The sequence below is a fragment of the Melanostigma gelatinosum genome, assembly GCF_949748355.1.
Source record: "Melanostigma gelatinosum genome assembly, chromosome: 4".
Lineage (NCBI taxonomy): Eukaryota > Metazoa > Chordata > Actinopteri > Perciformes > Zoarcidae > Melanostigma > Melanostigma gelatinosum.
The window spans coordinates 31458142-31486029 of NC_136637.1; the positions used below are offsets into that span (position 1 = coordinate 31458142).

Below are 27888 nucleotides of genomic sequence, written 5' to 3' on the forward strand. Positions count from 1 at the left end.
CACACCATGTCTACACACCATGTCCGCTACACGCCATGTCTGCTACACACCATGTCTACTACACACCATCGCTACACACCATCGCTACACACCATGTCCGCTACACACCATGTCTACTACACACCATCGCTACACACCATGTCCGCTACACACCATGTCCACTACACACCATGTCTACTACACACCATGTCTGTTACACACCATGTCCACTACACACCATGTCTACTACACACCATGTCTACTACACACCATGTCTACTACACACCATGTCTACACGCCATGTCTACTACACACCATGTCTGTTACACACCATGTCCACTACACACCATGTCTACTACACACCATGTCCACTACACACCATGTCTACTACACACCATGTCCACTACACACCATGTCTACTACACACCATGTCTGTTACACACCATGTCTACTACACACCATGTCCACTACACACCATGTCTACTACACACCATGTCCACTACACACCATGTCTACTACACACCATGTCTGCTACACACCATGTCTACACACCATGTCTACTACACACCATGTCTACTACACACCATGTCTGCTACACACCATGTCTACACACCATGTCTACTACACACCATGTCTACACACCGTGTCTGTTACACACCATGTCTACTACACACCATGTCCACTACACACCATGTCTACTACACACCATGTCCACTACACACCATGTCTACTACACACCATGTCTACTACACACCATGTCCACTACACACCATGTCTGTTACACACCATGTCTGTTACACACCATGTCTACACACCATGTCTACTACACACCATGTCTACTACACACCATGTCTACTACACACCATGTCTGTTACACACCATGTCTACACACCATGTCTACACACCATGTCTACACACCATGTCTACTACACACCATGTCTACTACACACCATGTCTGTTACACACCATGTCTGTTACACACCATGTCTACTACACACCATGTCTACACACCATGTCTACACACCATGTCTACTACACACCATGTCCGCTACACACCATGTTCGCCCTATAAGACCCGCCCCATCCGGAGGAAGTGCTGGCTTCTTCCCCTCTCACACCTGGTGTGTGGCAAGCAGTGGAACCTTCTGGCACTCACGACGAGAATGCTCATCCATTGTTGCACACTTGAAATGTCCTGGCCTTTGTTCATTAAAAGTATTTGTTTGTTTAGCTCCGTGCCTGACTTTTCGTGATGTTTTGCTGTGGTTCTAGAGCCGGACCACAACAAATTGGGGCCTCGTCCGATTCAGAGACTTAAGTGGTGTCGTCGGGTCCGGGATTCCTTTTTTTTTGCGCTCGTTGTGGAAACTCTCGTCGGGAGCGATGAGATGTTTTTTCTCATGTTTTGTGTTCATAGTTAGTGCTATCGGCTTAATTTGGTCTGTTCTGCAAAAAAGTCACGGGACAAAGGAAGGTAAGTTTTGACCTCTTTGTGGCACAAATGTTGAATTGACTCCCCTGTAGGAACATCACGTTTCCCATTTGGGATTCATTTGCGGATAAATGTAGTGTGGGGTGAAAGCGGTTGCGAGCAGTTGACTCGGGAGCACGTCCGTAGTGTTTGCATTGTCGCCAGCTTGCTGGTCACTTTGTCACACTTTCGGGTTTTGGTGCATAAATACCCGCCGTCACTAGCCCTTGAAGACTAGGGTTGAGTTTAGGTAGATCTGGATAGGCAGTTAGCGGGGATGCTCAATTTACTAAGTTGCTCCTATACCTTCTTTGTGCACGGGTAAGGTCAATACTGTACGTTCTTTTGATCTCCGGGGATTTGTTTTACGCATTGGTCATTTGGGTTAGGGTTAGGTTAGGGTTAGGGTAGGGCTAACTAGGGCGGGGGTGGATAACTTCATTGAAGCTCCGTCCGAGGCATTGTTAGATCAATGTACAAAGGATCAGTTAATAAGGCTAGCCGACGACTATAAAATAGATGTCGGTGCTAAAAGAGTTAAAGAAAATGTTAAGACTATTTTGAGTGCAAATTTGTATGACATGGACATTTTGACACCTCCAAAAACGTCACCTATGTCCATTAACCTAACTGGGGCTGCTGTTAAGGAGTCGCTCCCTGACTTGACTTTAAACTTTGAACAACAGAAAGAAATGTTGATGTTAAGAATGCAGCTGGAAAAGGAAAGGGATTTGGAATTGGAAAGAGTACGACAGCAAGCAGAGTTTGAGAAAGCGTTAGCATTGGAACAAATGCGACAGCAAACGGAAAGGGCTAAATTGGACTTAGAAAGCGAGAGACTCCAGTTGGTGAGGGAAGGTACATTGGGTGATAGTTCACGGAGTGAAGAGTCGGCTCGGCGTGATGATTCGCATGAGATTGTGAATAACTTACGTTTGGTGGCAAAGTTCAATGAGAGAGATGTTGAGACTTTTTTTACGATGTTTGAACATGCTGCAGACATGAGGGACTGGTCAAATTCGGACCGCACAATATTACTGCAGTGTGTATTGACGGGGCATGCTCAGGAAGGCTTCTCTTCGTTGACTACAAGTGACAGTTGCGATTATGTAAGGGTTAAGGCTGCGGTTCTAAAGGCGTATGAATTGGTCCCTGAAGCTTACCGTTGGTATTCTGCGTCGGATGTGAAAGATTTTGATGATCTGTGTAACTTGATGGTGCTTGAGCAGTTTAAAAGCTCAGTCCCAGAGGGAATTACGATGTACATCAGTGAGCAAACTGTGAAGATTGCAGGTGAGGCTGCTGCGTTGGCAGATGATTATGTTTTAACCCACAGAAGTAGCGGCGGGGATCCACACGCTTATGACTTTGCTGGTAGGGAAAATGTTCCTGCCAGGTATTTCTCTGGACGTTCGGGTTGAAATTTTCGTTCTGAACAGAGAGCTGACCATGGTGTCCGTACATCTGACGAAATGTGTCATTTCTGCCATAAGGTAGGTCACTGGAAAAGAGACTGCGATGTGCGCAAGTCTCAGAACAGGTATAATGGCGCGCAGGTGAAACCAGCCGCTCTGGCTGCGCCAGTTACCAGGTTGGTTATTTCGGACAATTTGAGTGATCTGACATCTCTCACGGCAAAGCCCGATTTAACTTCATATTTGCCTTTTATCACAAAAGGACATGTGTCTCTGGTAGGTACTGACAGGAAGGTGCCGGTAGCCATATTGCATGACACAGGAGCATTGGATTCATTCACGGGTTCCTTTACACCTGTTTTAGGGATGGGCATGTCTGTTTTTCAGGTGCCAGTACATAAACGTGTGCTCCACTCAGACCTATTTGAGGGAGAAGTCACAATGGGGGTGCGGCCCGCTCTACCTGTCGAGGGTGTGACGTTGATTCTAGGTGATGATGTAGCTGGGGCACGTGTCTGGGCTGATGATCCAGCTCAACCGGTACTTGTCCCGGTACCGCTGGGTAGGAAAGGCCCTGATGAAAATGAGAAGCGGTATCCTGATGTATTCCAGGCTTGCGCCGTGACACGCGCCATGACTGCGGCCGGTCACGAGGGGGAAGCAGAGAGTGAGTTGGCGAGCGAGCAAAAAGCTGATTCCACGCTGAGTGAGGTGTTTCAGTCTGTTCTTCCAGCAGATGAGGTGAAAGATCGTGCGCACGGGTACTTCATTCAAAACTAGGTATTAGTCAGAAAATCCATCCACACCCACTAATGTATCTGCCTGCTGCAGCAGTGATGAGTACTCACCTGTGTGCAGGTAAGGTCCGTTCACAAGCCGACCTGGGTCCTGAACTAGGATCAGGATTTGTGGTTATCGATGTAACTTCAGGTTTAACTTCTGGGTTTCAGTCCTACGAAGGAGGTTCACTTCTTACCTGAGATCAACTCGTATATAAAAGCTCCGCCTGACCAATCAGAGCTCGGGAGGTAGATCGTAAATGACTATCAGAAAAACACGAAGAAGTTAAAGTCATAATTCAAACTAAAAGTAACAATTTAAACAGACAAATACAGAAAGAACAGCTGATAATAAATGTGTTCAAATGAAGAGATTTATATAAAATATATAATATATATATTGTATAATCTATAAAATCACTGCTTCATCTGGATCACGTCTCACAGATTGAGAATCTTTGGTTTCATTGACCGTTTAGAGGATCTGGTTGTTAGGGTTCGTTAAACCAGAGAACCAGAAGATAAACTGGTAAACTCGCTTCATAGTTTAGGGGCGGGGCTTACAGCAGAGACACAGGTAGACCTCAGAGGTTCAGGGCAGGGGCGGGGCATACAGCAGAAGTTTTAATTTGTCTGTTTTGTAAGTTTGTATATTTTTCAAAATGAGTTTCCATCAATTAAATCAGAATGTGATGAATCATCGGCCATCTTGTTGTTTTTCCATCAGGTTTTGTTCTGAATGATTCTTCTGAGATACAAACAAACACACAACAAAACACACAACAAATACACACTGTCTAACACACAAAACACACAACAAACGCACACTATCTAACACACAACAAAACACACAACAAAGAAACACTATCTAACACACAAAACACACACTATCTAACATACAACAAAACACACAACAAATACACACTGTCTAACACACAAAACACACAACAAACGCACACTATCTAACACACAACAAAACACACAACAAAGAAACACTATCTAACACACAAAACACACACTATCTAACATACAACAAAACACACAACAAAGAAACACTATCTAACACACAAAACACACACTATCTAACATACAACAAAACACACAACAAAGAAACACTATCTAACACACAAAACACACACTATCTAACATACAACAAAACACACAACAAACAGACTCTATCTGCAAAGAAGACTCAGGTCTTTTGGAGTGCAGGGAGCTCTCCTGAGGACCTTCTTTGACTCTGTGGTGGCATCAGCCATCTTCTATGGAGTGGTCTGCTGGGGCAGCAGCATCTCGACAGCTGACAGGAACAGACTCAACAAACTTGTCAAGAAGGCCAGCAGTGTGTTGGGTGTCCACTGGATATGGTGGAGGTGGTGGGAGACAGGAGGATGATGACTAAGCTATCATCCCTGATGGACAACACCTCCCACCCCATGTGGGATGCCCTGGCAGCTCTGTGCAGCTCCTTCAGCCACTGGCTGATTCACCCCTGGTGTGTGAAGGAGAGGTACAAATCTGTCCTTCCTTCCTGCCGCTGTCAGGCTGCACAACCAGCTGTGCTCCCAGTAGACCACACTAACACCAACACTAAAAATTGGTGCAATAATTGCACTGTGCAATACAAAAAAATTTAAATACTCTGTATATATAATTTTTTTATTTTTAGTTATATTTAGTTATTGGGTATTTTTGTACTTTCTTTACTTAGTTGATATTCTTTACTGTTTATTACTTATTTATATTACTTGCTTTTTACTCTGTATCTTGTGTGCACTGTCCACTTTTGCTGCTGTCATCCTGTAAATGTCCCCACTGCGGGACTAATAAAGGATTATCTTATTTTATCAGTTCAGCTCTTCAGGTAGATCAGTCAATGTATACAGGTAGATCAGTTCAGGTCTACAGTTCATAAAATTCCAACAGGAAGTCGGCCAGTTTCAATTTTGTGTGAATTGATTGAGTTATTATATATTATGCTTTGTTTTATAATAATTATATAAAATAAGGGTTTCTCTGTATATTTAAATAATATTTTCATGTATTTGTTTTATTAAAGTTGGCCTGTATTTGTTTACATGTATTGATATTGTTGTGGCGAAAATGATGAGAAGAGACAACGAACTGGATTTGCAGCCAGCGGGAATCGTTTAATGCATATTCGTCAACATCACACGAACTTGGCATATCGAAACAGATTCAACACCTTACTGTCCTCTGATCACTTTTATAGTCAAATTTCACGCCCCTTTTAGCTGTGTTGCATCATTCAAACCAGTCTGTTGAATCAAAACAGGACACATCTGGACTCCTAATTAGGGCATGTTATTATCTTGTTCTGGGCCCACAGAACACAGAACACAGCTCCCTGTATTGAAATGTTTTGGTACACTTGAGAGATTAATTACTTTTTGTCTGGCCCCGATAATCATTTCCCAAGAACGATGCTGAGAACCAGAATAACACGTTATGTAACTGTTGCTTGTGAGCCCACACTTGTGTTTAGTTCAATTCAAAGTTATAATGCTGATTTTCTTCAACAATATCTGGAAGAGATAACTAGCATTGTGTCATTATTGTATTAGTAGAATATTAACTTCCCTCTTAAAACTCAAATTCCCTAAAAAAAAAACCTTCAGAACACAAACCAAACTATAAAGTATTTCAGAATGACAACAATGACACAAAAGCTGCTAGATAATAACAATTCAATCCCATCCCTTCATTTATAAGTATTTACAGCCAGCATATGAACAATTAATAATATATTCATAATACACTTAATGTATTTGTGTACAGATTTAAAGACATCTTTAAGTCCCTATTACAACCCCATTTCTATGAAACATCAGTAACTCTTAAATCTGCTTACAAATACAATTTGTTATATTATAAAGTATCTATTTATAAACTGCTGATAAATGATACATGTACATGAAAACATTTCTTTAACCCTAACAGGCAGCAAACATTTTAAAGATGAGTCTGCTGTTATTTTCTGCATCAGTTTATTGAAACAAAATTAGCCACAAAAAAATGAAATAATAAAGACAGACAGATGTTTTCATTTACCAATCAATAACAATTGAACAATAACAGTTTAACTTCAAACTAGATGTCTTTCATTCAGCAGATATTCAGTCATTGATCTCTTCTGCCGGTCTGATTCAGGATGTGACAACAAAATACGGAATGGTTATTATTATCTTTATAATTGTTAATTTAGTATAGTTCTAAAAACATGGATGGTTGTTTCCAAATTAGTAGCATCAGATGAACCTGAAAAACGTTCTGCTTAATTTGTGGAAATCTGTCAAATAAAATTAATAAAAATAATTCATAATCAAATATGAAATCTAAGAGGAAATATAGAAAATACTGAATTATGAAAATCACAAGATGGATTCATGAAGTTAAAACATTTTAAAATGAATTTGATATTAAGAGCCGCAGGTAAGTGTGTTTATAATCTCTATCTGAGAGTATCTGTATCTAAATTATATTTCCATTGTTTTGAACACTGTGGTTTTATTTCATTAAAATAGTAACAGGAAACAGACATGAGATTTCACCGTCACGCGTACCGTAAATCTGATGGTGTGATTGTCTGCTTTGTTCTTCACCTATTATTTGATTCCATCCAATTTATATCAAACAGGAAGTTACCCGCTTCACATGAAAAGCCTTCCAGAGGTTCATCTTCGAAAAGCTTTTTTTGTGAAGCATCAAGTGTGTGGTTTAACATTTATGTGTGGTTTAACATTTAAACAGTAGAAAAATCCACTTATCAATAAACTGCAGAATGTGCTGATCGATCGGTTCAGCAAACAAAAAACTAAATAAAGTAAGATACAAACATCATAAAAAGATGCAGTTAGTAAAACAAAAACACACAAAATGTAAACACAAACAGGAAGTTTTAGTGTTTTTACATTGTTTTCCAACAAACTCCAACCTCAGACTAATCAAAAAGAGTTCAACTGAAGTTTAACCAGGATTAGTGACTTAATAAAGGATTAAACCTGATATAAACTGTATTTAAACTCTGAGTAAACCTGTGTTAAACCAGGATTCAATCAGAATTAAACCAGAATTAAACTGATGTTCACATAGAGTTAAAAATATAATTCAAGTTTAGAGTTAAACTGGGTGTAAATGGAGAAAATATTAAGTTAGAACTGAAAAAATTAAACACTTCTGCTGAAACAGTGTCAATCTTGCGCAGACGCGCACAACTTGTCTCTGCGAGATCAGTGTTTTAATCTTCAGGTGTTTAGGAAGTACAGCATACAACTGGACAAATGACACTTGGATTATACTGCACAACTTGTGTGATTTTTTTTTTAACGGATGTTTTGATATAGTTTTCCTATTGTTAAACTTTAATCCATCAAGAACTTTCTCAGTTTTTTGGTTCTTTGTTGACTGTGGAGGCATGCGAGGAAAAGATGATTTTCCTCTAGAATTCAGGGCATCACAGGGTGAGTAACTGATACACAAATGGTCATTATGCAGGTGAAGTATTTCTTTAAATTGGACGTTTAAACTCGGATTAAAGTAGAGTTAAAGTGAAGTAAAACTGGAGTTAAACTAGAGTTAAAGTGAAGTTCAAGTGAAATTAAATTACAGTTAAAGTGGAGTTAAACTAGAGTTAAAGTGAAGTTAAAGTGAAATTAAATGAGTTAAACTGGAGTTAAACTAGAGTTAAAGTAGAGTTAAACTAGAGTTAAAGTGGAGTTAAACTAGAGTTAAAGTGGAGTTAAACTAGAGTTAAAGTGGAGTCAAACTAGAGTTAAAGTGGAGTCAAACTAGAGTTAAAGTGGCGTCAAACTAGAGTTAAAGTGGAGTCAAACTAGAGTTAAAGTGGAGTCAAACTAGAGTTAAAGTGGAGTTAAACTAGAGTTAAAGTGGAGTCAAACTAGAGTTAAAGTGGAGTCAAACTAGAGTTAAAGTGGAGTTAAACTAGAGTTAAAGTGGAGTCAAACTAGAGTTAAAGTGGAGTCAAACTAGAGTTAAAGTGGAGTCAAACTAGAGTTAAAGTGGAGTTAAACTAGAGTTAAAGTGGAGTCAAACTAGAGTTAAAGTGGAGTTAACTAGAGTTAAAGTGGAGTTAAACTAGAGTTAAAGTGGAGTTAAACTAGAGTTAAAGTGGAGTCAAACTAGAGTTAAAGTGGAGTTAAACTAGAGTTAAAGTGGAGTCAAACTAGAGTTAAAGTGGAGTCAAACTAGAGTTAAAGTGGAGTTAAACTAGAGTTAAAGTGGAGTTAAACTAGAGTTAAAGTGGAGTCAAACTAGAGTTAAAGTGGAGTTAAACTAGAGTTAAAGTGGAGTCAAACTAGAGTTAAAGTGGAGTCAAACTAGAGTTAAAGTGGAGTCAAACTAGAGTTAAAGTGGAGTCAAACTAGAGTTAAAGTGGAGTCAAACTAGAGTTAAAGTGGAGTCAAACTAGAGTTAAAGTAGAGTTAAACTAGAGTTAAAGTGGAGTCAAACTAGAGTTAAAGTGGAGTTAAACTAGAGTTACCTTTAGTAACTCTAGTTTAACCAGGATTAGAGTGACTTAAAGGATTAAACCTGATATAAACTGTATTTAAACTGAAGTTACTAAACTCAGAGTCAAACTGGGATTAAACTGTTATGGTTACTTTCAGCCCTTTAAATACAACAAACATGAAACATTGAAACACATCAAACATGGTTACACCTGCTTTTACCTTTGACCTCTGCGACAATTTTAACAGTCAAACACTCAATGAACCAAAGTGCCTTTTCTGTCCAACTCAGCAGGAAGAGAACGTCCAGTAGAGTCTGGAAGAGTCCAGTAGGGTCCAAGAAAGTCCTGCAATGTCTTGTACACACAGTGGAGTCCACTAACGTCTGTCTGTGAGTCTAGTAGGGTCATAAAAGTCGAGTGGAGTCCAGTATAGTTCAGAAAAGCCCAGAAGAGTTTAAGTTCAGTAGAGTTCACTAAAGTCCGTAAGGGTGAAATTAAGTTCAGCAGGGTCCAGGATAGTCCAGTAAAGTTCAGAAGAGCTCAGTAGACACAGATTTAAGACCGGAGGAGGCATCAATCACAGGATGAACAAGAGGAGGATGACCACAAAGAGGATTGTGAGCAATATGCCAATAGCACACCACTGACGACGATCTGTGGAAATAAAGACTGTTGATGAATATCAGCATTACTCCTATCATTTAAACCACTGACAATGTGTAAAGACACAATCTGCAGAAACAAAAAGTGATAAGAACTATCCACTGACCAACTAGCTACAAGTATTAGTAACTAATTACCAACTCATTTATTGTTCTATTGTATTGTTTTCTCTCCAGCAGAAACACTGAGGGTGACATCATGTGTTGCTAGAAACTTTACCGCTGGTCATGTGAGACACTTTGGCCAGTTTCTTCATGACGTTGTCCAGTCTGGACTGGGTGGTGTCCACCTCATGAGTGAAGTCATCCAACATCCTGCAGGAAAAACACAGAGACTCAACAAGTGTGGCCAGGAACCAATCAAATCCAACCCTGCGTCGGCCTGCCAGTGAGCAACTTCCTTTTATAAATTCCAAATCAACTTGTCCCTCACCCCCTGTTGTTGTCCCCCACCTCCTGTTGTTGTCCCCCACCTCCTGTTGTTGTCCCCCACCACCTGTTGTTGTCCCCCACCTCCTGTTGTCCCCCACCTCCTGTTGTCCCCCACCTCCTGTTGTTGTCCCCCACCTCCTGTTGTCCCCCACCTCCTGTTGTCCCCCACCTCCTGTTGTTGTCCCCCACCTCCTGTTGTTGTCCCCCACCTCCTGTTGTTGTCCCCCACCACCTGTTGTTGTCCCCCACCACCTGTTGTTGTCCCCCACCTCCTGTTGTTGTCCCCCACCTCCTGTTGTTGTCCCCCACCTCCTGTTGTTGTCCCCCACCACCTGTTGTTGTCCCCCACCTCCTGTTGTTGTCCCCCACCACCTGTTGTTGTCCCCCACCTCCTGTTGTTGTCCCCCACCTCCTGTTGTCCCCCACCTCCTGTTGTTGTCCCCCACCTCCTGTTGTTGTCCCCCACCACCTGTTGTTGTCCCCCACCACCTGTTGTTGTCCCCCACCACCTGTTGTTGTCCCCCACCTCCTGTTGTTGTCCCCCACCACCTGTTGTTGTCCCTCACCTCGTATCTGAAGGTTCCTAGAGGAGAACCCTCTCAGTGATGATGTATCTAAAGGTTCTCTGAGGAGAACCCTCTCAGTGATGATGTATCTAAAGGTTCTCTGAGGAGAACCCTCTCAGTGATGATATATCTGAAGGTTCTCTGAGGAGAATCCTCTCAGTGATGATGTATCTAAAGGTTCTCTGAGGAGAACCCTCTCAGTGATGATGTATCTAAAGGTTCTCTGAGGAGAACCCTCTCAGTGATGATATATCTGAAGGTTCTCTGAGGAGAACCCTCTCAGTGATGATGTATCTAAAGGTTCTCTGAGGAGAACCCTCTCAGTGATGATGTATCTAAAGGTTCTCTGAGGAGAACCCTCTCAGTGATGATGTATCTAAAGGTTCTCTGAGGAGAACCCTCTCAGTGATGATATATCTGAAGGTTCTTACACAGCCTGTTCATCCAGCTCCATGCCGATCCTCTCCGACATGTTCTTCAGGACTCCAATTGTTCCCGACACAAGTTCCAGCTGTTCATCCTGCTGCTCCGCCATCAGCTGATACAAACACATTAAGAGCTTTGTTTGAATCCTCATCGTTTATATCACAGTATCTAAACATCCTCGCAGCACCACACTGATGCTGCATCACATGTTAGAGCTGTGATCATGGCTGTTTTATTGCTGTTACTGTAATACTAATATATATATATATATATATATATATATATATATATATATATATATATATATATATATATATATATAGATATATATAGATATATATATAGATATATATATATATATATATATAGATAGAATATAAATGCTACTGTACTTGCTGCTGGCCCTGCTGCTCCTCTATGAACTGAGAGTTGGCGTTCTGCAGTTGGCGGTCCAGTCGCCTGTATTTATCAGGACCGGGCTGCCAGATCGGACCCTGAGCACCACGATCACCGAGCAGAGCCTGGATAACAAAACACAAAACATACCGTCATATCTTCACTTTAACCCTACAATACTGTCATCATGAACTCTTACCACTCTGTCATCATCGCTGAAGTTGGACTGATCTTTAAGGTGGACTGATCTTTAAGGTAGTGATCTTTAAGGTGGACTGATCTTTAAGGTGGACTGATCTTTAAGGTGGACTGATCTTTAAGGTGGACTGATCTTTAAGGTGGACAGATCTTTAAGGTGGACGAGCTATTGTTATCTTAGTGACAAGCAGCTCCTCTGAGCACCCACATAAAAAAGGAACTTGGCTGGCCTGAGTTGTCATAAAACAGCCCACCTGTGGTCAGGCTGTGTACTTCATGTGTGTTTAGTTACCTGTGTGTTCTTTCTGTCCACTGATGCAGCCGCTGGACTGGACATTTGTTCTTTCATTTCCTTCAAGAAAGACCATCAGCAAGCAATCAGATCAATTCTTCAGATACACTTCATCCAACCACATTGTTTCCAACCAAATCAGCCAACAGTGACTCAGCATAAAGAGTAACAACTTCAAAGTTTTTATGTCGACTGTAGCACTGCCCCTTCGTTTTGTTTTTATCAATTAAGATTTCTTTAGTCCTTTTTTAGGCTTCTTTCATGTTAAATTAGTTATTTCCAAGAAACATAAGAGCAGTAAACACACGATTTAAAGTGTTTTACACATCTGTCCATTACAACAACTACTTAGTCGACTAGCTGACGAAGAATGTCTTTGGTTGAGGATGTCTGCTAAACAAACCTGCAGGTTAGGGTTAGCTGAGCACATTTCATAACCACCTTCCTACACAGGTGAGCTTTAACTTCCAGTGAAGCGTACCTTCACAGTCTGTCTGGTGCTGGTGATGAAGGCTTTCCTCTTCGACAGCTCCGCTGCGTCCAGGTTAAACTTCTTTGGGTTGGACTCAACGATGCGTTCACTGACAGTTAAGAAGCATGTTTATCTGAAAAGGTTCACACTTCACATGGCTGAGCTCTCTGTTTCAAGGATATTGATGGTCTCGTCGAGGTCCTCCAGGTCCCACTCGATGGAGCGCAGACTATTCCTCAGCTCATTGGTCGTCCAGTCCATTTCCTCCTTGGAGGTGCCGCCCCCTTCCTGCAACAGCTCGCTCCATCTGTGATGGAGACTCTGTGCTGCGTTCACTGCCTTCTGTACCTCACTGTAACAAACAAACATCATTAAACATCTGTGATGAGACTGTGCTGTGTTCACTGTCTTCTGTATTATTATCTCTTACAGTAGAACTTAAAATTTAAGTTCTACTTTTCGGTGAAAAGTGACAAGTTTGCAGGTATGTTAAATGAACTTAACTGTCTGAATAAAGACTGAACCAACGAACTGATTGATGCTTTGGCAATACTGTTTTTAGAATTTCATGCAATAAAGCAAAATTGAATTGAAAAAAGGGCAAGAGAGACAGTAATACGGGTTAGGGTTACGCATATATAACCATATATATACACATGTGTAACTGATTAACCTGTCTATAAAATGACTTAAGATAATATGAATTATTTACCAAGTAAAATAAAGAATACATTAAATATATTAGCTGATAACTTTCCTTATATAATTAACACATTTAATATTATTCCTATAATTAACAGACAATATAACTAGAAATGTGACAGTTGATTTTACTGAAATCAACATGTGAAATATTGAATTTTATACTTTAAACTGAGAATTAACTGATAATCAACACTGTGCTAACATCAGAGCAACATGCTAACAGGCTAACTCACTGAAAGCTAACGTTAGCATAGCGGTAATCCTTTACATCACAACGTTAGACTGGTTTATTTTATGTATCGATTAGCTAACAGGTCTCTGCCGGCTAACCAGCCTCCAGCATCCTGTTAGCATGTTAGCATTGGTTAGCATAGCGTAAACTGACCCTTTGACGACGAAGAACGGGTCTTCCATAGACATGTTGCTGGTTCTGGTTCAAGAGAAGCGGAGCTCCATCACACTCAGACTCTCAGCTCCGGATCAAAGAGAACCCTCTCCAGTGATTCGTGATTTAACGGAGATTATCTATGTCTATATATCTGTTTATATTTATATGGAGTTTGTCTCCATCTGATTCTGCTTTGTTTACATGCAGCAGCGGAAAGGGTCCTATGACGTCACCAACGTTCTTCTTCTTCTGGTATTCTGTTGGTTGTCACATGAAGCTGATTTGAGCATTACCGCCACCTACGTCTCCGGAGTGTGGATCAGACCACCGAGCCAGTGCTGGACCCAGATCTAACCTGAACCATGTCCCAATGGGAAAAGTAACCGTGTCTTTGACTTCCTGTTTATTCTTTGATGGATGGAAACTGTCTTAAACTCAGTTTATTTATAACCTCCTGATCTCTTCCACTGAGAAGCAGCTCATCTCCAACGAGTCTGTTGTCATTATGAAACAAAGGACGATAACTAAATTAGTTGTAACACAACAAACACACGGCAAACAAAACAAAGATAGTAGAACATTCCTATAGTGCATGTATTAAATTAGCATCATAATGAATGTAAACAGCAGATAATATGTTCAACATCTTCACATTAAAAACTGAACATGAGGAAAACATTGTCCATCAACTCTGAATATGTTTGAGCACCAAGAGTCCTCCTCTGGTCGACATAGTCCTGGGCCCCGTTCCTCGTATCTGGCTAACTGAATTAGCCAGATAATCTTCAGGATAAGATGACGTAGATCAGGCTTTTCGGTTCCACGAAGCAAGTTCGGCAAAATCACCATAGCAACACATCCATAAGCTTGACCCTGCTCCAGCGCAGGCTAAGTGAAGGTAGCTGCATAAGCTGCCACTCCCCCGGAAAAAATGACCACTCCTGTCACATACGGTAGTCTAATGCGCTTGCGCATATACTTGGGGTTATATGGGAGTTGATGAAATGCATGTAAAGTGAGACACACGCAGTGGCGGCTGGTCAATAGAGGGCCATGGGGCATGGCCCCACCATGAGCCAAGACCCGTTTGAGAGGAGAACTTTGAGGAGATTCTGCAGCCAAAGAGCTGATATCAGATCAGCCTGACCTCACAATCAGACAGCAGACTCGCGGGAAAGGGAAGCAGTACATGAAGCTTCTGTACTAGCTGAACACCAGACAGGTTAGCTAGCTGCATGACGTCATGCTAATCATTTATTTAGCTTTTTAAAACATCGGGGACGGATCCAGCACGGACAGTTAGGGAGTGAGGGATGAGGAGGTAAGGAAACATGAGAACACCAGGGTAGGGAGTGAGGGATGAGGAGGTAAGGAAACATGAGAACACCAGGGTAGGGAGTGAGGGATGAGGAGGTAAGGAAACATGAGAACACCAGGGTAGGGAGTGAGGGATGAGGAGGTAAGGAAACATGAGAACACCAGGGTAGGGAGTGAGGGATGAGGAGGTAAGGAAACATGAGAACACCAGGGTAGGGAGGGATGAGGAGGTAAGGAAACATGAGAACACCAGGGTAGGGAGTGAGGGATGAGGAGGTAAGGAAACATGAGAACACCAGGGTAGGGAGTGAGGGATGAGGAGGTAAGGAAACATGAGAACACCAGGGTAGGGAGTGAGGGATGAGGAGGTAAGGAAACATGAGAACACCAGGGTAGGGAGTGAGGGATGAGGAGGTAAGGAAACATGAGAACACCAGGGTTTGGAGTGAGGGATGAGGAGGTAAGGAAACATGAGAACACCAGGGTAGGGAGTGAGGGATGAGGAGGTAAGGAAACATGAGAACACCAGGGTAGGGAGTGAGGGATGAGGAGGTAAGGAAACATGAGAACACCAGGGTAGGGAGGGATGAGGAGGTAAGGAAACATGAGAACACCAGGGTAGGGAGTGAGGGATGAGGAGGTAAGGAAACATGAGAACACCAGGGTAGGGAGTGAGGGATGAGGAGGTAAGGAAACATGAGAACACCAGGGTAGGGAGTGAGGGATGAGGAGGTAAGGAAACATGAGAACACCAGGGTAGGGAGTGAGGGATGAGGAGGTAAGGAAACATGAGAACACCAGGGTTTGGAGTGAGGGATGAGGAGGTAAGGAAACATGAGAACACCAGGGTAGGGAGTGAGGGATGAGGAGGTAAGGAAACATGAGAACACCAGGGTAGGGAGTGAGGGATGAGGAGGTAAGGAAACATGAGAACACCAGGGTAGAGAGTGAGGGATGAGGAGGTAAGGAAACATGAGAACACCAGGGTAGGGAGTGAGGGATGAGGAGGTAAGGAAACATGAGAACACCAGGGTAGGGAGTGAGGGATGAGGAGGTAAGGAAACATGAGAACACCAGGGTAGGGAGTGAGGGATGAGGAGGTAAGGAAACATGAGAACACCAGGGTAGGGAGTGAGGGATGAGGAGGTAAGGAAACATGAGAACACCAGGACACACATGAGAACTCTGTCAAGCTACATATTAGACAAAGTGAACATCTTTTCTTCTACATAGTTGTCCTCAGTCTCATCTGCTTAACTTGATCATGGATGCATCAACATGTAATAGAGATGTTAAATTAACAGTGAAACTCATCATAGCTTAATTTAACATCAGTATTCATAATTACACTTCATGTTAATTCTCCTGATCTTTACCGCCTATAACAAGGTCCATAGGGGCATCTCAATAAATGAACATGTTATATTATGTTATATATGTGTTATTTACTGATTGTTTTCGTGTTGGAATACATGTTAAATATTTAACTGTCAAGTAATAATGCGTGTTTGATACTTAATTTTCTTTGCATTAAATCATACTGGGATGTTTGCTGAAATTGATAGGACAGCCCTAGAACATGTTCCACCAGCCGCCGCTGGACACACGTGATCCTTAAAAGCAGCGGAGCAAACTAAGAAGCCTCTATTGCATTAATGTGCAGCTCCCTTCCTCAGAGATCCACTGATGAAGGAGGATATTAGTTAGATGAGCGTTTTATAGGGAGAGACTTCTTCCACATCGCCAAGATCCGTCATCACATCACGATGACTTCCTATACGAGCGCTGTCCATTCTGCCCACAAGGAATCATTTCTTTCCAGAGCTTCTGGAGCAGACATTGAACACCACACTGCCTGTCCCACAGACTGGATGCAGCCTTGAGCTGTTGTGCGAGTGCTGCGTTGTTGTAGTGTCGGCGATGCGGAGAACATGGGGAAAGCCGCTGCATGCCGCGCTGTTGGTCAAGTTGATTTGGCGCTTAATAAACTTATGGATGTGTTCATGACGTCACCATGGCACATATTGTGCTGACTCAGCATTCTGAGTCATGTGTGTGTGCTTAGTGTGGACTTGCTCTCATGTCCTCTTGGCGCTGTTTTGCCGTGATTACGGTCTTGAAATCCTCATATGCGTTCATGATCATCTCCTGCTCGTCAGCGGAGTAAAAAGAGGCTCTTTCTTTGACTTTATTTAACATTGTACTGTTAGAACATCATGGTTTCGGTGATCGACGCTTCCCCCTTTTGAAGTGGGACGAGCACGCGCAATCATCCTGATCCCGATCGTCTGTTTCGAATTAACGAGACTGTTTGAGAGGATCAGCCTCGCAGGAACCGAGATAGCCTGACATCAATCATCTCGTTAATGTCGGCTGCTAATAGGACATTTGATCGACTTTGCTGAACCACTTACGTGGCAACGCCTGGTCCACCAGAGTCCTGATCCACCAAGCATCATGACGTAAACACACAGTCCTCCTCCTCTGGTCCACCAGAGTCCTGATCTCTGTCCTGCTCTCCGCCCATCAAGTGCAGCTGGATCCTGGTCCACTATGGATCCAGGTCTGTGGGTTAGGGTTAAACTGAAGTATGACTGAACAAGAGATTCACACTTATCTCTCTGAATGAATATTATTATAACATTTAAAAGGACACTAAATATTGTGATTAATGGAGAGCTGTGATTCAGGTATATATTCATATTTCAATGTTAATCGTCTTGTGAGCTCCATTTATAAATAAATAAAAATATTAGAGCGCCTTTATAAAGCGTTGCAGTAAATAAGAGTGTTTCAGGCGGAGTCCAGCAGGTGGCGGTGTTCACACTACTGACACAGAAGAAGAAGACTACGTGGTATCGCGAGACTTCATCAGACTTCTCGTTGGTTCTTTGTGCGGAGCGGGAGCGCTGATCAGCTAACACGAAACAGATAATCTTCCGTTTTTAGAGCCGGTTTGTTCGTGGATCGATATCAGATCATCCATACCGTCTGTCACCTGTTACAGGTAAGAACTGTGACGCCAGCTATGGTTAGGGTTATATATTATAGATGACGTTATCTCCCGCTGAAACACTCAGCGCCATTAGCTGCTTAGCCTCTTTGTGTGGTGCTAACATGTGGCTAGCTGGTGGCTAGTAACTAGTTAGCATGTAGCTCAGTATCGTCACATTCTCATCGGTTTGAACTCAAATCAACGATTACCAATCAAAGAGTTAGTAGGTTAGTGGTAACATATAATATGTATCTGTCCGTGTGACCCGGGTTTGGTCCGGATCGCTCCCGTTTTAGGTCCGTAGGTTCAAAGTTGACAAGCAGTTTACAACGTAACGTTAATGTATCAAATGTTAAGCTGCTTCAGATGAAAGTCGATGCTTCGTGGAAAATACCCTCATTCTGGTTAATATATATATATATATATATATATATATATATATATATATATATATATATATATATATATATATATATATCACGAGGTGAATAGATGTAAGTGATGTTGATTAATCAGCAGGTATTTCATTAAGTTCATATGATCACGCTGACCTTTTAGTTCTTCTCTTCCTCACCATCTCCTCTTCCTCACCTGCTGACAGCTGCTTTCTCTCAGACAGTGAACCACCCGAGTCGTTTCCATGGCATTAAGACGAGGACACATCAGGTACCTAAAGGTAAATAGATCAATAACTTCCTGATCAGATCAATAACGTATCAGAGTCAGATGGAGGTATTTCAGCCACCAGGTCAGCCTCTTTTATGGAGCCGCTTCTGTACCCGTACATGTGCCGACTCCTTTCCCGTACCAGTACAGACTCTGTTCCCGTTGGTGTGTGTTTTATCATGTATGACATAGTGTGTAACACTCGTGTGTTTTTCCAGGTGTGTGAGGTTCAGACGTCTCAGAGTGATGTCAGAGATGGTCAACACGCCTCTAAAGGAGCCTCTGGAAAGGTGACAGCTGCCCTCTGATTGGCCGAATCTGTTTGTATTCATGTGCTGACTCTGAACTGTCATAAGTTATGTTGTATTGTCGTTAGTTTGAGTTTACAAGTGTTCCATTGTGGTATCAGCAGGTCTGTTGATGTAATAAAGGAGTGTTTGTGTCTCAGGAGCTGTATGATAACGGATACTGCGAGCAGATGATGGAGGATGACGACTCCAGAACGAACCTGATCGTTAACTATCTGCCGCAGAGCATGAGTCAAGACGAACTGCGCAGTCTCTTCAGCAGCGTGGGCGACGTCGAGTCCGCCAAACTCATCAGGGACAAAGTAGCAGGTAACTCTCCCCGTAGTACTTCTGCAGTGCTACTGCTGAACGCCCAAAAGTATGCTCTCGTTCTACAGAGTCTACAGACGCCTAGTACTGCAATACTACACACAGGGCTCCACACAAATTTACAACTATTGGTCGGTATGTGAGGTACTCGGATTCCAATTTTGTGATATTCGTTGTTGGATTTCGTTTGAACCGTTGGGATTCCAGACATGCATAAAACACAGCAACCCTTTTGGAAAGTGTTTTAGTCATTAACCATTGAAACTGTAGAATAACAGCATAATTGTAAATGAAGACCTTTAATTGTTTAAATACCTGAAGGTGACGTGTTGCAGCACTTTTGGCTCTATGCATCACAGAGTTCCTCTCCGGCTGCGATGAACACAAACGCTGATTACTACGAAGCTATGGAGTACTACTGCAGTTCTACCGAGCATCAGTACTACTGCAGTACCACTTTACTACTACTTTATCTGCTGAGTGCTAATTCATACAAATACACAGAATTACTGAGGAATAGTATAGTACAAAGATTGGAACAGTCATTCTACCACAGTACTAATATTTCAAGTAAAACTTACTTGGTACACAAAAGGCTATTTGATAATACTACTTTGAAGTAGTTGTAGTAATAGTATTATCAGCAGTAGTACTAGTTTTACTACTATATGCAGTGTTTTCTGTGTACTCTCCAGCAGCTGTTTTATTTCTGAAGTTTGTCTTTTTAAATGTTTTTATTGAGGATCAGCTGATTTTAGTTTTTTTTATTTAAGTTTTGTTTTTATTAAGATCTCATGGTATTCATTTAAAGTACGTTCTGTGATTTTTGTCTGAACTATATCTGAATATTTTTCTTTTCTGCATTGTTGTAATTGTTATTTTTCACACCAGGTTAAATGACTTCAGTGTGAGTGTTATTCAATCAGTGCTGGGATATATATATATGTATACACACACATCATAATACAGTAATCTCATATATATATATATATATATATATATATATATATATATATATATATATATATATATATAAAATGAATTTTTTATATATATATTTATATATATATATATATATATATAAAAAATGAATTTTTTTTTAAAAATGAATTTTTATATACACATATATATATATATATATATATATATATATATATATAAATATAAAAAATTCATTTTATATATATATATATATATATATATATATAAATATAAAAAATTCATTTTATATATATATATATATATATATATATATATATATATATATATATATATATATATATATATATATATATATATATAAATATAAAAAATTCATTTTTTATATATATATATATATATATAAAAAATTCATTTTTTATATATATATATATATATATAAATATAAAAAATTCATTTTTTATATATATTTATATATAAAAAATTCATTTTTTAACATGTATCTGATGATTGGTATTAAAGGCAGAGAGACTGCAGTGAAGTATTTTCTGCATGAACATCATATCGTCCAACCCCAGATTAAATGTTTGTTTTTAATAATTTAACTGAATCTAATGATGTACAAATGTTTAAATTCTGTTTTCACCTGTTTTATTTTATTTTTCAGGCTTTGAAAATGTCTGTAAATGTTTAATAATGAATGTTTGATGATCCTCAACTTTTTGTTCTGAACAAGGCGGGAGAACTGTCGACTGACTGATGTTAAGATTCCTATTGTGCAATGAGTGTTTACTCTGAGTGAGTGCTCCTGGTCCCAGAGAAAGATCTTCCCAGCATGCATCAGTGACTGGACGCTTAGCATTAGCAGAGCGCCACATTCTAATCAACTGAAGCTGCTCCTCTGACCTCTACTTTACACGCCTGCTCTATTTATTCTGTGTCTGTCCAACAAGTAAAAACTACATAGACGGTTTTACCAAAGGAGCAGGATGTGTTTAAATAATGATTAAAACACTTTGTTCTTTGTACCAGAGGGGCAGCAGAGCAGGCTTTAATAAATCAACATTTATCCATGACCCTGTCGTTAATACAGCAGCTTCAGGAGCAGTTAATACAACATTGTGTCTTGATGAAAGTCTTTCACCACACGGTGAACCCCCTGAACCCAAACCCCTTAGATCCTAACACCCAAACCCCTAGACCAGGGGTCCCCAATAGGCGGACCGCGGCCTGGACCCAGATGCCGTTGTATCTGGATGCAGGACCTAAAACCGATAGATAATTGAGAATTATTAAATTTTGACGGAGCATTTCTGTTTTAACTGGCGCAGCTTTTTCAGCCTCTACGGCATTTGTTCAGTGGTGCAAATCACATCACGTGATGCAGCTCAGTCAACCAAATATGGGTATTCTGCCACGTTTCCTGACTTGAGTGAGATGCACACGGGGCTGAGACGAGGAAAGAGACAGCAGAGTAGGAGAATGATTACGCGAGTCAGAAGTTATTTCACATGATGTTCTCCAAAGAGAGAAGTGTTCAGAGAGACCAGAGTCTATAACCAAGAATGAACAGTCTTATCTTAATTCTTCCCACGGACAGTTTAAAGCGAGTATCTCTCGTATGTTTAGAGACCGTGACGATTATTCAAAGCAGTAATATGAAGCAACACTGAGACAAAGAACTCTTTTGAGCAAACGTACCATCGCACAACTGAAATGAATTCACAGAAAATAAACCTCAGAGCCCAAAATGATCAGAATCCTAACATGAATTCACTGTTCAACAGTGATAACAGAGAGAATAGAGCTGAAACAAGTGTTTATAACAAAGTCCTGCTCACTGATTTATCTTGTTAGAAGATGAGAAACATAATGTGTCTTTTTTTGATTGACATCACTTCACACATGAATGAACTGAATTTAAATCTGCAGGACAATTCAGTGAAATACATTTTTCTAAAATGAATTACTTTATTTTAAGATGCACATTTTTCAAAAGCTTTCTGTTTAATCAGTTATTCTTTATTCCAGCTCTTATTGTACTTGAAATGAGAAGAACATTTATTTATGTATTTCTGTCTTATTTATAATCCATCCAGTTCAATTTGAAAACAGAATAATAATTGTTCAAATGTAATTGATGTGTACTTTCTTTATTTGATTTGACAGTTGACGACACAGAGACGTTGTTACTACTGCTAGGCTTCTTGCAGTCATATATGCATACGTATATACACATATATGGCACTAAATAGCACAAGTTAGATATTATTGTAATGTTCCGGACCTTTGCCCGAGGACATTTTCTCAATCTGGACCTTTTGTAAATTGACTTGAATACCCCTGCCCTAGACCATAAACCACTCTACAAACATGAGGATCTCACCACCAGAGTCACAAAGTCATGCTGCACCCTGATTGGTCACTTGAATGTTTGGACAGGAGGTCTCACTCTGACTAAACGTTTTAGTGTTCGTTCTGGGTTTTCTGGGTTTGTTCAGAAGAACGTCATGTCCACACTTTTCGAACACTGTATGGAGAGTTTTCAACTGATTTCTTGTCTATTTTTGAATATCCACAGAGTTTTATTCTTTTATTTTGTTGTTTTCCTTTGTGTTTCTCTAGGCCACAGTTTAGGTTACGGCTTTGTTAACTTTGTTAACCCTAATGATGCAGAGAGGGCTATCAGTACCCTCAATGGCCTGAGGCTACAGTCTAAAACTATCAAGGTAATGTGCAACAGGTGCTCTTTATTTTCTCTTATGTTCCTGGACAGTAGAGGCTGTTGTTGCTTTCTATCCTGCAAACTGTCTGACGGTTGAAGGTATTTTAAAACACTGCTGTTTGTTTCTCTGACTTATTATTCTAACCCTGTATTTTTTATATCGGCACATGTTGACACTGAATCTGTGAATTTCTTCAGTTCAGTGTGACAATGTGCAAGTTTTCTTTGCATAAATTTATGCTTTTATTTTGACAAAAGTGCCTAATGATCTTTTTGGATGCTTTCTTTTTGTCTTTTTGTTTGTATTGGATTTGGGAGAAATCTGGACAAATGTTTTTATTTTTGTTTGTTTTTATATTGAACATAGACTTATTTAAAATATCTCGGGATTTTATTTAAAGACTGGCTGTAACTGTATTTATTGTTCAGTGTTTTTTATTTGATTCTTTATTCTCTCGTTGTGAAGACAACAGACTGAAACACTTCCTGTTTCCTCCCTGCAGGTTTCCTTTGCGCGGCCGAGTTCCGACATGATCAAAGATGCTAACTTGTACATTAGCGGCCTGCCGAGGACGCTGAGTCAGCAGGACTTGGAAGACATGTTCACTCGCTTTGGACACATCATCAACTCCAGAGTGCTGGTGGACCAGGCCTCCGGTAACGAGCTCGGTAATCAGTCATGAGCTCGATCACATTACTTCACTGCTGCTGTATATATATCTTACCTCATGATCTTATTGGCTGTCCAGGTCTGTCAAGGGGCGTGGCCTTCATCCGCTTCGATAAGAGGTCTGAGGCCGAGGACGCCGTCAAGCACCTGAATGGACACACCCCCCCGGGCAGCTCAGAGCCAATCACAGTCAAGTTCGCCGCCAACCCCAATCAGGCCAGGAACTCTCAGATGATGTCACAGATGTACCACGGCCAATCACGGCGCTTCGGAGGTCCGGTGCATCACCAGGCCCAGAGGTTCAGGTACGCTCACCTGTCTGTTTTCTGACCAAAGTAATCGGATTACTAACCAGGTTCAATGTTAATCATACTTCCTGTTTTGTTCCAGGTTTTCTCCGATGAGCGTGGACCACATGGGCGGAGGAGGCGGAGTCTCTGGCAGTCCTTCTGGTGGTTGGTGTATCTTCATCTATAATCTGGGTCAGGATGCAGACGAGGCCATCCTGTGGCAGATGTTCGGGCCGTTCGGCGCCGTCGTCAACGTGAAAGTGATCCGAGATTTCAACACCAACAAGTGCAAAGGCTTCGGGTTCGTCACCATGACGAACTACGAGGAGGCTGCCATGGCGATCCACAGCCTGAACGGGTACCGACTGGGAGATAAAGTCCTGCAGGTGTCTTTCAAGACCAGTAAGGGACACAAGTAGGGGGGGGCAATTTCCAGTTTTTTTTGTGTCGATGTGAATTTCTTTTTTCTCTCCTAGCATGCCCTTTTTTTCAGGCTGTATGACATCACTTGTTTCTGTCAAATGTGGACGTTGTTTCACTGAATATTGTGAGTATTGATCCAAGATGGCGGCGAGTGAGTGTGGTTACCAATGTAACCCCAGTTGTTAATGATGTTCTGCTTTGGTAACTGTCCGAACAGAAAACATGCAGACGGTTCTGTAACGTAGTCAACAAGAGAAACTTTAAACGCTCTTTTAATGTTCGTCCTCCGCCCTGCAGACATCGTGTTAGAATAACATCTTGATTATTACGGTTCATCAGACAGATTGAAATGTTTACAACATGTTTTTGTCGCAATTTTTCAAAATGAGTTGCCTGTCAGCTGATTGACAGCTCTCTCGGCCAATAAGCATGCAGGAGAGGAGTCCTGGTCACAGTTTGTTGTGTTTGAACAAACTTTTTTGTTTCATATTTTTACAAATTGCCTCCAGGTTAATAAAAAACACCTGAAGTACTGTTCACATGTGTAGTTTTCTCTTTGGGATTTTCATTTGTATTCTGTTTAAGGATTGCAGCTCTATTGTGATGTTGGACTTTATTCACAAATAAAAGTACTCGTATACAACTTTCTGCAGTTATTGAGTGTTTTTACATTTATGGACATGAAACCTTTTCTGCTTTTGAAGAAAAGTAGTCTTATTTTCTCTGATGTTGAGGGTTAGGGTTGGGTTAGGGTTAGGTAAGAGCAGGGCCCTCCTAAGAGGGCCACGAGGGGCACTGGCAGGGTTGGGGTTGGGGTTAGGGTTAGGGTTAGGTAAGGAGAATGCCACAAACTAGGGTTAGGGTTAGGTTAGGGTTAGGGTTAGGGGATCTTGGGGAGAAGGTAGAAGAGGCGAGGCCTGGGTTCATCTGGACCGTCCAGGTATTGTTTTTGTTTTGCAGTGATATGTTTGTTATGGTGTAGACTATGTGTAATGTTCCTTACAAGTTGTTGTGTTTCTAGTTGTATAGAATGTGTAAGTGGTTTATAGTATGTGTTGTCATTTAACTGTCTTTCGGCTTCTAAAATGTAGTTGTGTCTGTCCTGTAAAACTATTTGTCCCCCTTTATCTGCTGGTTTGATGACTATGTGTTTGTTGTTGCTAAGTGTTTTAATGATGCGGGTTAGGGTTAGGGTTAGGGTTAGGGTTAGTTAAGAGCGGGGCCCTCCTAAGAGGGCCACGAGGGGCACTGGCACAAGGGGGCTGTCCTTTAAAAAGGCTTTAAAAAAAACCCTAATAAAAAACAATTAAAAAACAATTAAACAATTTTATTAAAAACAGCCTGACAGCAGAGCAACCGCCAGCGGGACAGACGGAGAGGAGATGCTAAAAGGGGAAGGGAGGTTAAAAGGCACAATAATTATATAAATATAAAAAGATAATTTAACATATAATAAATGTAAACACACACACACATCTAAAACTTTAAAAAAATAAATAAATAGATAAGTGCTTTTAAAAATTAAGTGCTTTAAAATGTAAAAAAACATACAAAATTGGAAACATGTCTAAAATTATGCCAAATAACCCTCTCCAACTTCAGCCACACGGTTGGGAATCTAAAAAATGGGCCTCGTCTGCCTGTGGGGGGAGGGAAGGACATAGGGTGCATCTCCAACATGGGAAGATTTAAAATAAATAATCAGATAATTAAAAATATAAATAAATAATTTAACAATAATACACAATTAAAATCGTTAAGCGGGTGAATAAAAACATGCATAATATATTAAAACCAAACGTGAAAGACAAGTATAAATATATAAAATATAAATAAATAAATAAACATGTATATAATATAAGATAAATACCCTGCTGGAGATGTAATGGGGGTGAGAGAAGGGACAAAGGGATGGCAGGCGAGGCTCCAATAAAAACAGACTGGGAGTTAGTATTTTTCGTTCAGCCCGTGAGGGTCTATAGTACCCAGTCTGTGGATCCATTTCCTCTCCGCTGCTTGCCGCTGTGCCCCGCTCCACTGCCCGCTGCTCTCCAGGCCCACACTTTGGAGACCATGTGAGCCATGGAGTTTAAAATGTGCATATAGGACGCTCGTACCATTCCCACTATTGATCATATAAAAATGCTGCTTAATTCTAAGGTGCAGCTCATTCTTTGTCTCCCCCACGTATAGTTTGTGGCAGGCCCCGCATCTAAGAGCATAAACCACATTCGATGCTGTGGGTGGCAGGGCCTGCCCCAAGTTAAAACCGAGTTTGCTCTGGGGGTTAAAAACGTGGGGGAGACGCATAAAACCGATCTCCGAACCTCGAAGCGCCTCCCTCCTGGTCTCTGTTTTGTTCAGGTCAGTGTGGACCAGGATATCCTTTAGGTTTTTATTCCTACGAAAGGCGGAGATCATCCGGCACCCAACCAGGGCGGCACAGTCCTCCCTCGTCCCCTGGAAGTTGCTTCTCAGTGTCTTTAGAAAGTTGTGTGTCCCATCTGAGAAGGTTGTAATTAAGGGGACAAGGGATAGGTCGGACGGACGCACCTGGGTGTTGTTGTTGAAGGTGCCGGCTACCTCCGCCTTAGTACTTCTGAGGAAGCGCTTCGAGTAACCCCTGAGCCTCAACGCACCAAAGAGGGTGCTGGTAGCCTCCTCCACATGCTCCGGGAAGGTGCAGATTCTGTGGAAGCGGATCAGCTGGGATTTGATGAGACCTCTGTACGTGTGCTTGGGGTGATAGCTCGACTTGTGAAGGAGTGCATGGCGGTCAGTGTCCTTAAAATATACCCTAGTGGCTAGTGTTTTCTGCTGGTCGCCGGAGTCACGGAAGAAGACCCGTGTGTCGAGGAACTCGACCGTGTCTGCCTGGATATTGTGTTTGAGTTTGATCCTGGGATGATGTGAGTTGAGGGTGTCCAGAAATGTATGAAAGTCCTGTTCTGTGTGATTCCAGAGGCCGAAGATGTCGTCCAGGTACCGGAAGTACAGGAGGGGTTTATATTGCATTTTGGTGAAGGCCTCCTCCTCCCAATGGGCCAGGTAGATGTCAGCATACGATGGTGAGTATTTCCGGCCCATTGCACAGCCACACAGCTGGAGATAGTGTTTATTGTTGAACTTGAAGTCATTTCTGGTGAGGGTGATTTGTAGTAACTGTATGATTTCTTTGTCGGGTCTGGCTGGATCTGGGTGTTTATTGAAAATGTGTTGAATGGCAGCAAGGCCGAGTGGTGTTTCAATATTCGTATAAAGGGAGTCTATGTCTATGGAAAAAAGGAAAGTGTGACCGGGTACTTGAAGGTTTTTTATTTTATTAACAAACTGGTAGGTGTCTTGAAGATAACTGGGATGAAGTCTGGAGAGTGGGTTGATGAAATGGTCTATGTATTCTGTTATTCTATATGTTTCGGAGCTACAGTCACTGACAATGGGGCGGCCGACCGGAACAACAGAGGGGACCGTCCACGTCCCAGGAGGCTTGTGGATCTTGGGGAGAAGGTAGAAGAGGCGAGGCCTGGGTTCATCTGGACCGTCCAGGTATTGCTTTTGTTTTGCAGTGATATGT

At 41.3% G+C, this 27888-nt stretch overlaps 2 protein-coding genes across 3 annotated transcripts; one reads left to right on the forward strand and one right to left on the reverse strand.

Moving 5' to 3' along the window:
- Positions 1-8952: 8952 nt before the first annotated feature.
- On the reverse strand, positions 8953-13869 carry stx6 (syntaxin 6). Its single transcript, XM_079267069.1, has 8 exons — positions 13670-13869; positions 12762-12931; positions 12589-12683; positions 12108-12167; positions 11614-11742; positions 11227-11333; positions 10018-10112; positions 8953-9789 (listed from the first exon to the last, which is right to left on the reverse strand). Exons 1-8 carry the CDS (start codon positions 13702-13704, stop codon positions 9713-9715), a joined length of 768 nt encoding a protein of 255 aa, XP_079123195.1. The 5' UTR covers positions 13705-13869; the 3' UTR covers positions 8953-9712.
- Positions 13870-17875: 4006 nt separating this feature from the next.
- Positions 17876-24957, forward strand: LOC306776139 (ELAV-like protein 1). Of its 2 annotated transcripts, none has more exons than XM_079266741.1 (8): positions 17876-17996; positions 18586-18660; positions 18869-18940; positions 19099-19267; positions 22832-22935; positions 23435-23600; positions 23681-23906; positions 23992-24957. In XM_079266741.1, exons 2-8 carry the CDS (start codon positions 18625-18627, stop codon positions 24308-24310), a joined length of 1092 nt encoding a protein of 363 aa, XP_079122867.1. In that variant the 5' UTR covers positions 17876-17996; positions 18586-18624; the 3' UTR covers positions 24311-24957. The 2 variants fall into 2 exon arrangements, with proteins under 2 accessions (XP_079122867.1, XP_079122868.1); XM_079266742.1 differs by having other exon boundaries at positions 23435-23588.
- The last annotated feature ends 2931 nt before the right edge of the window (positions 24958-27888 follow it).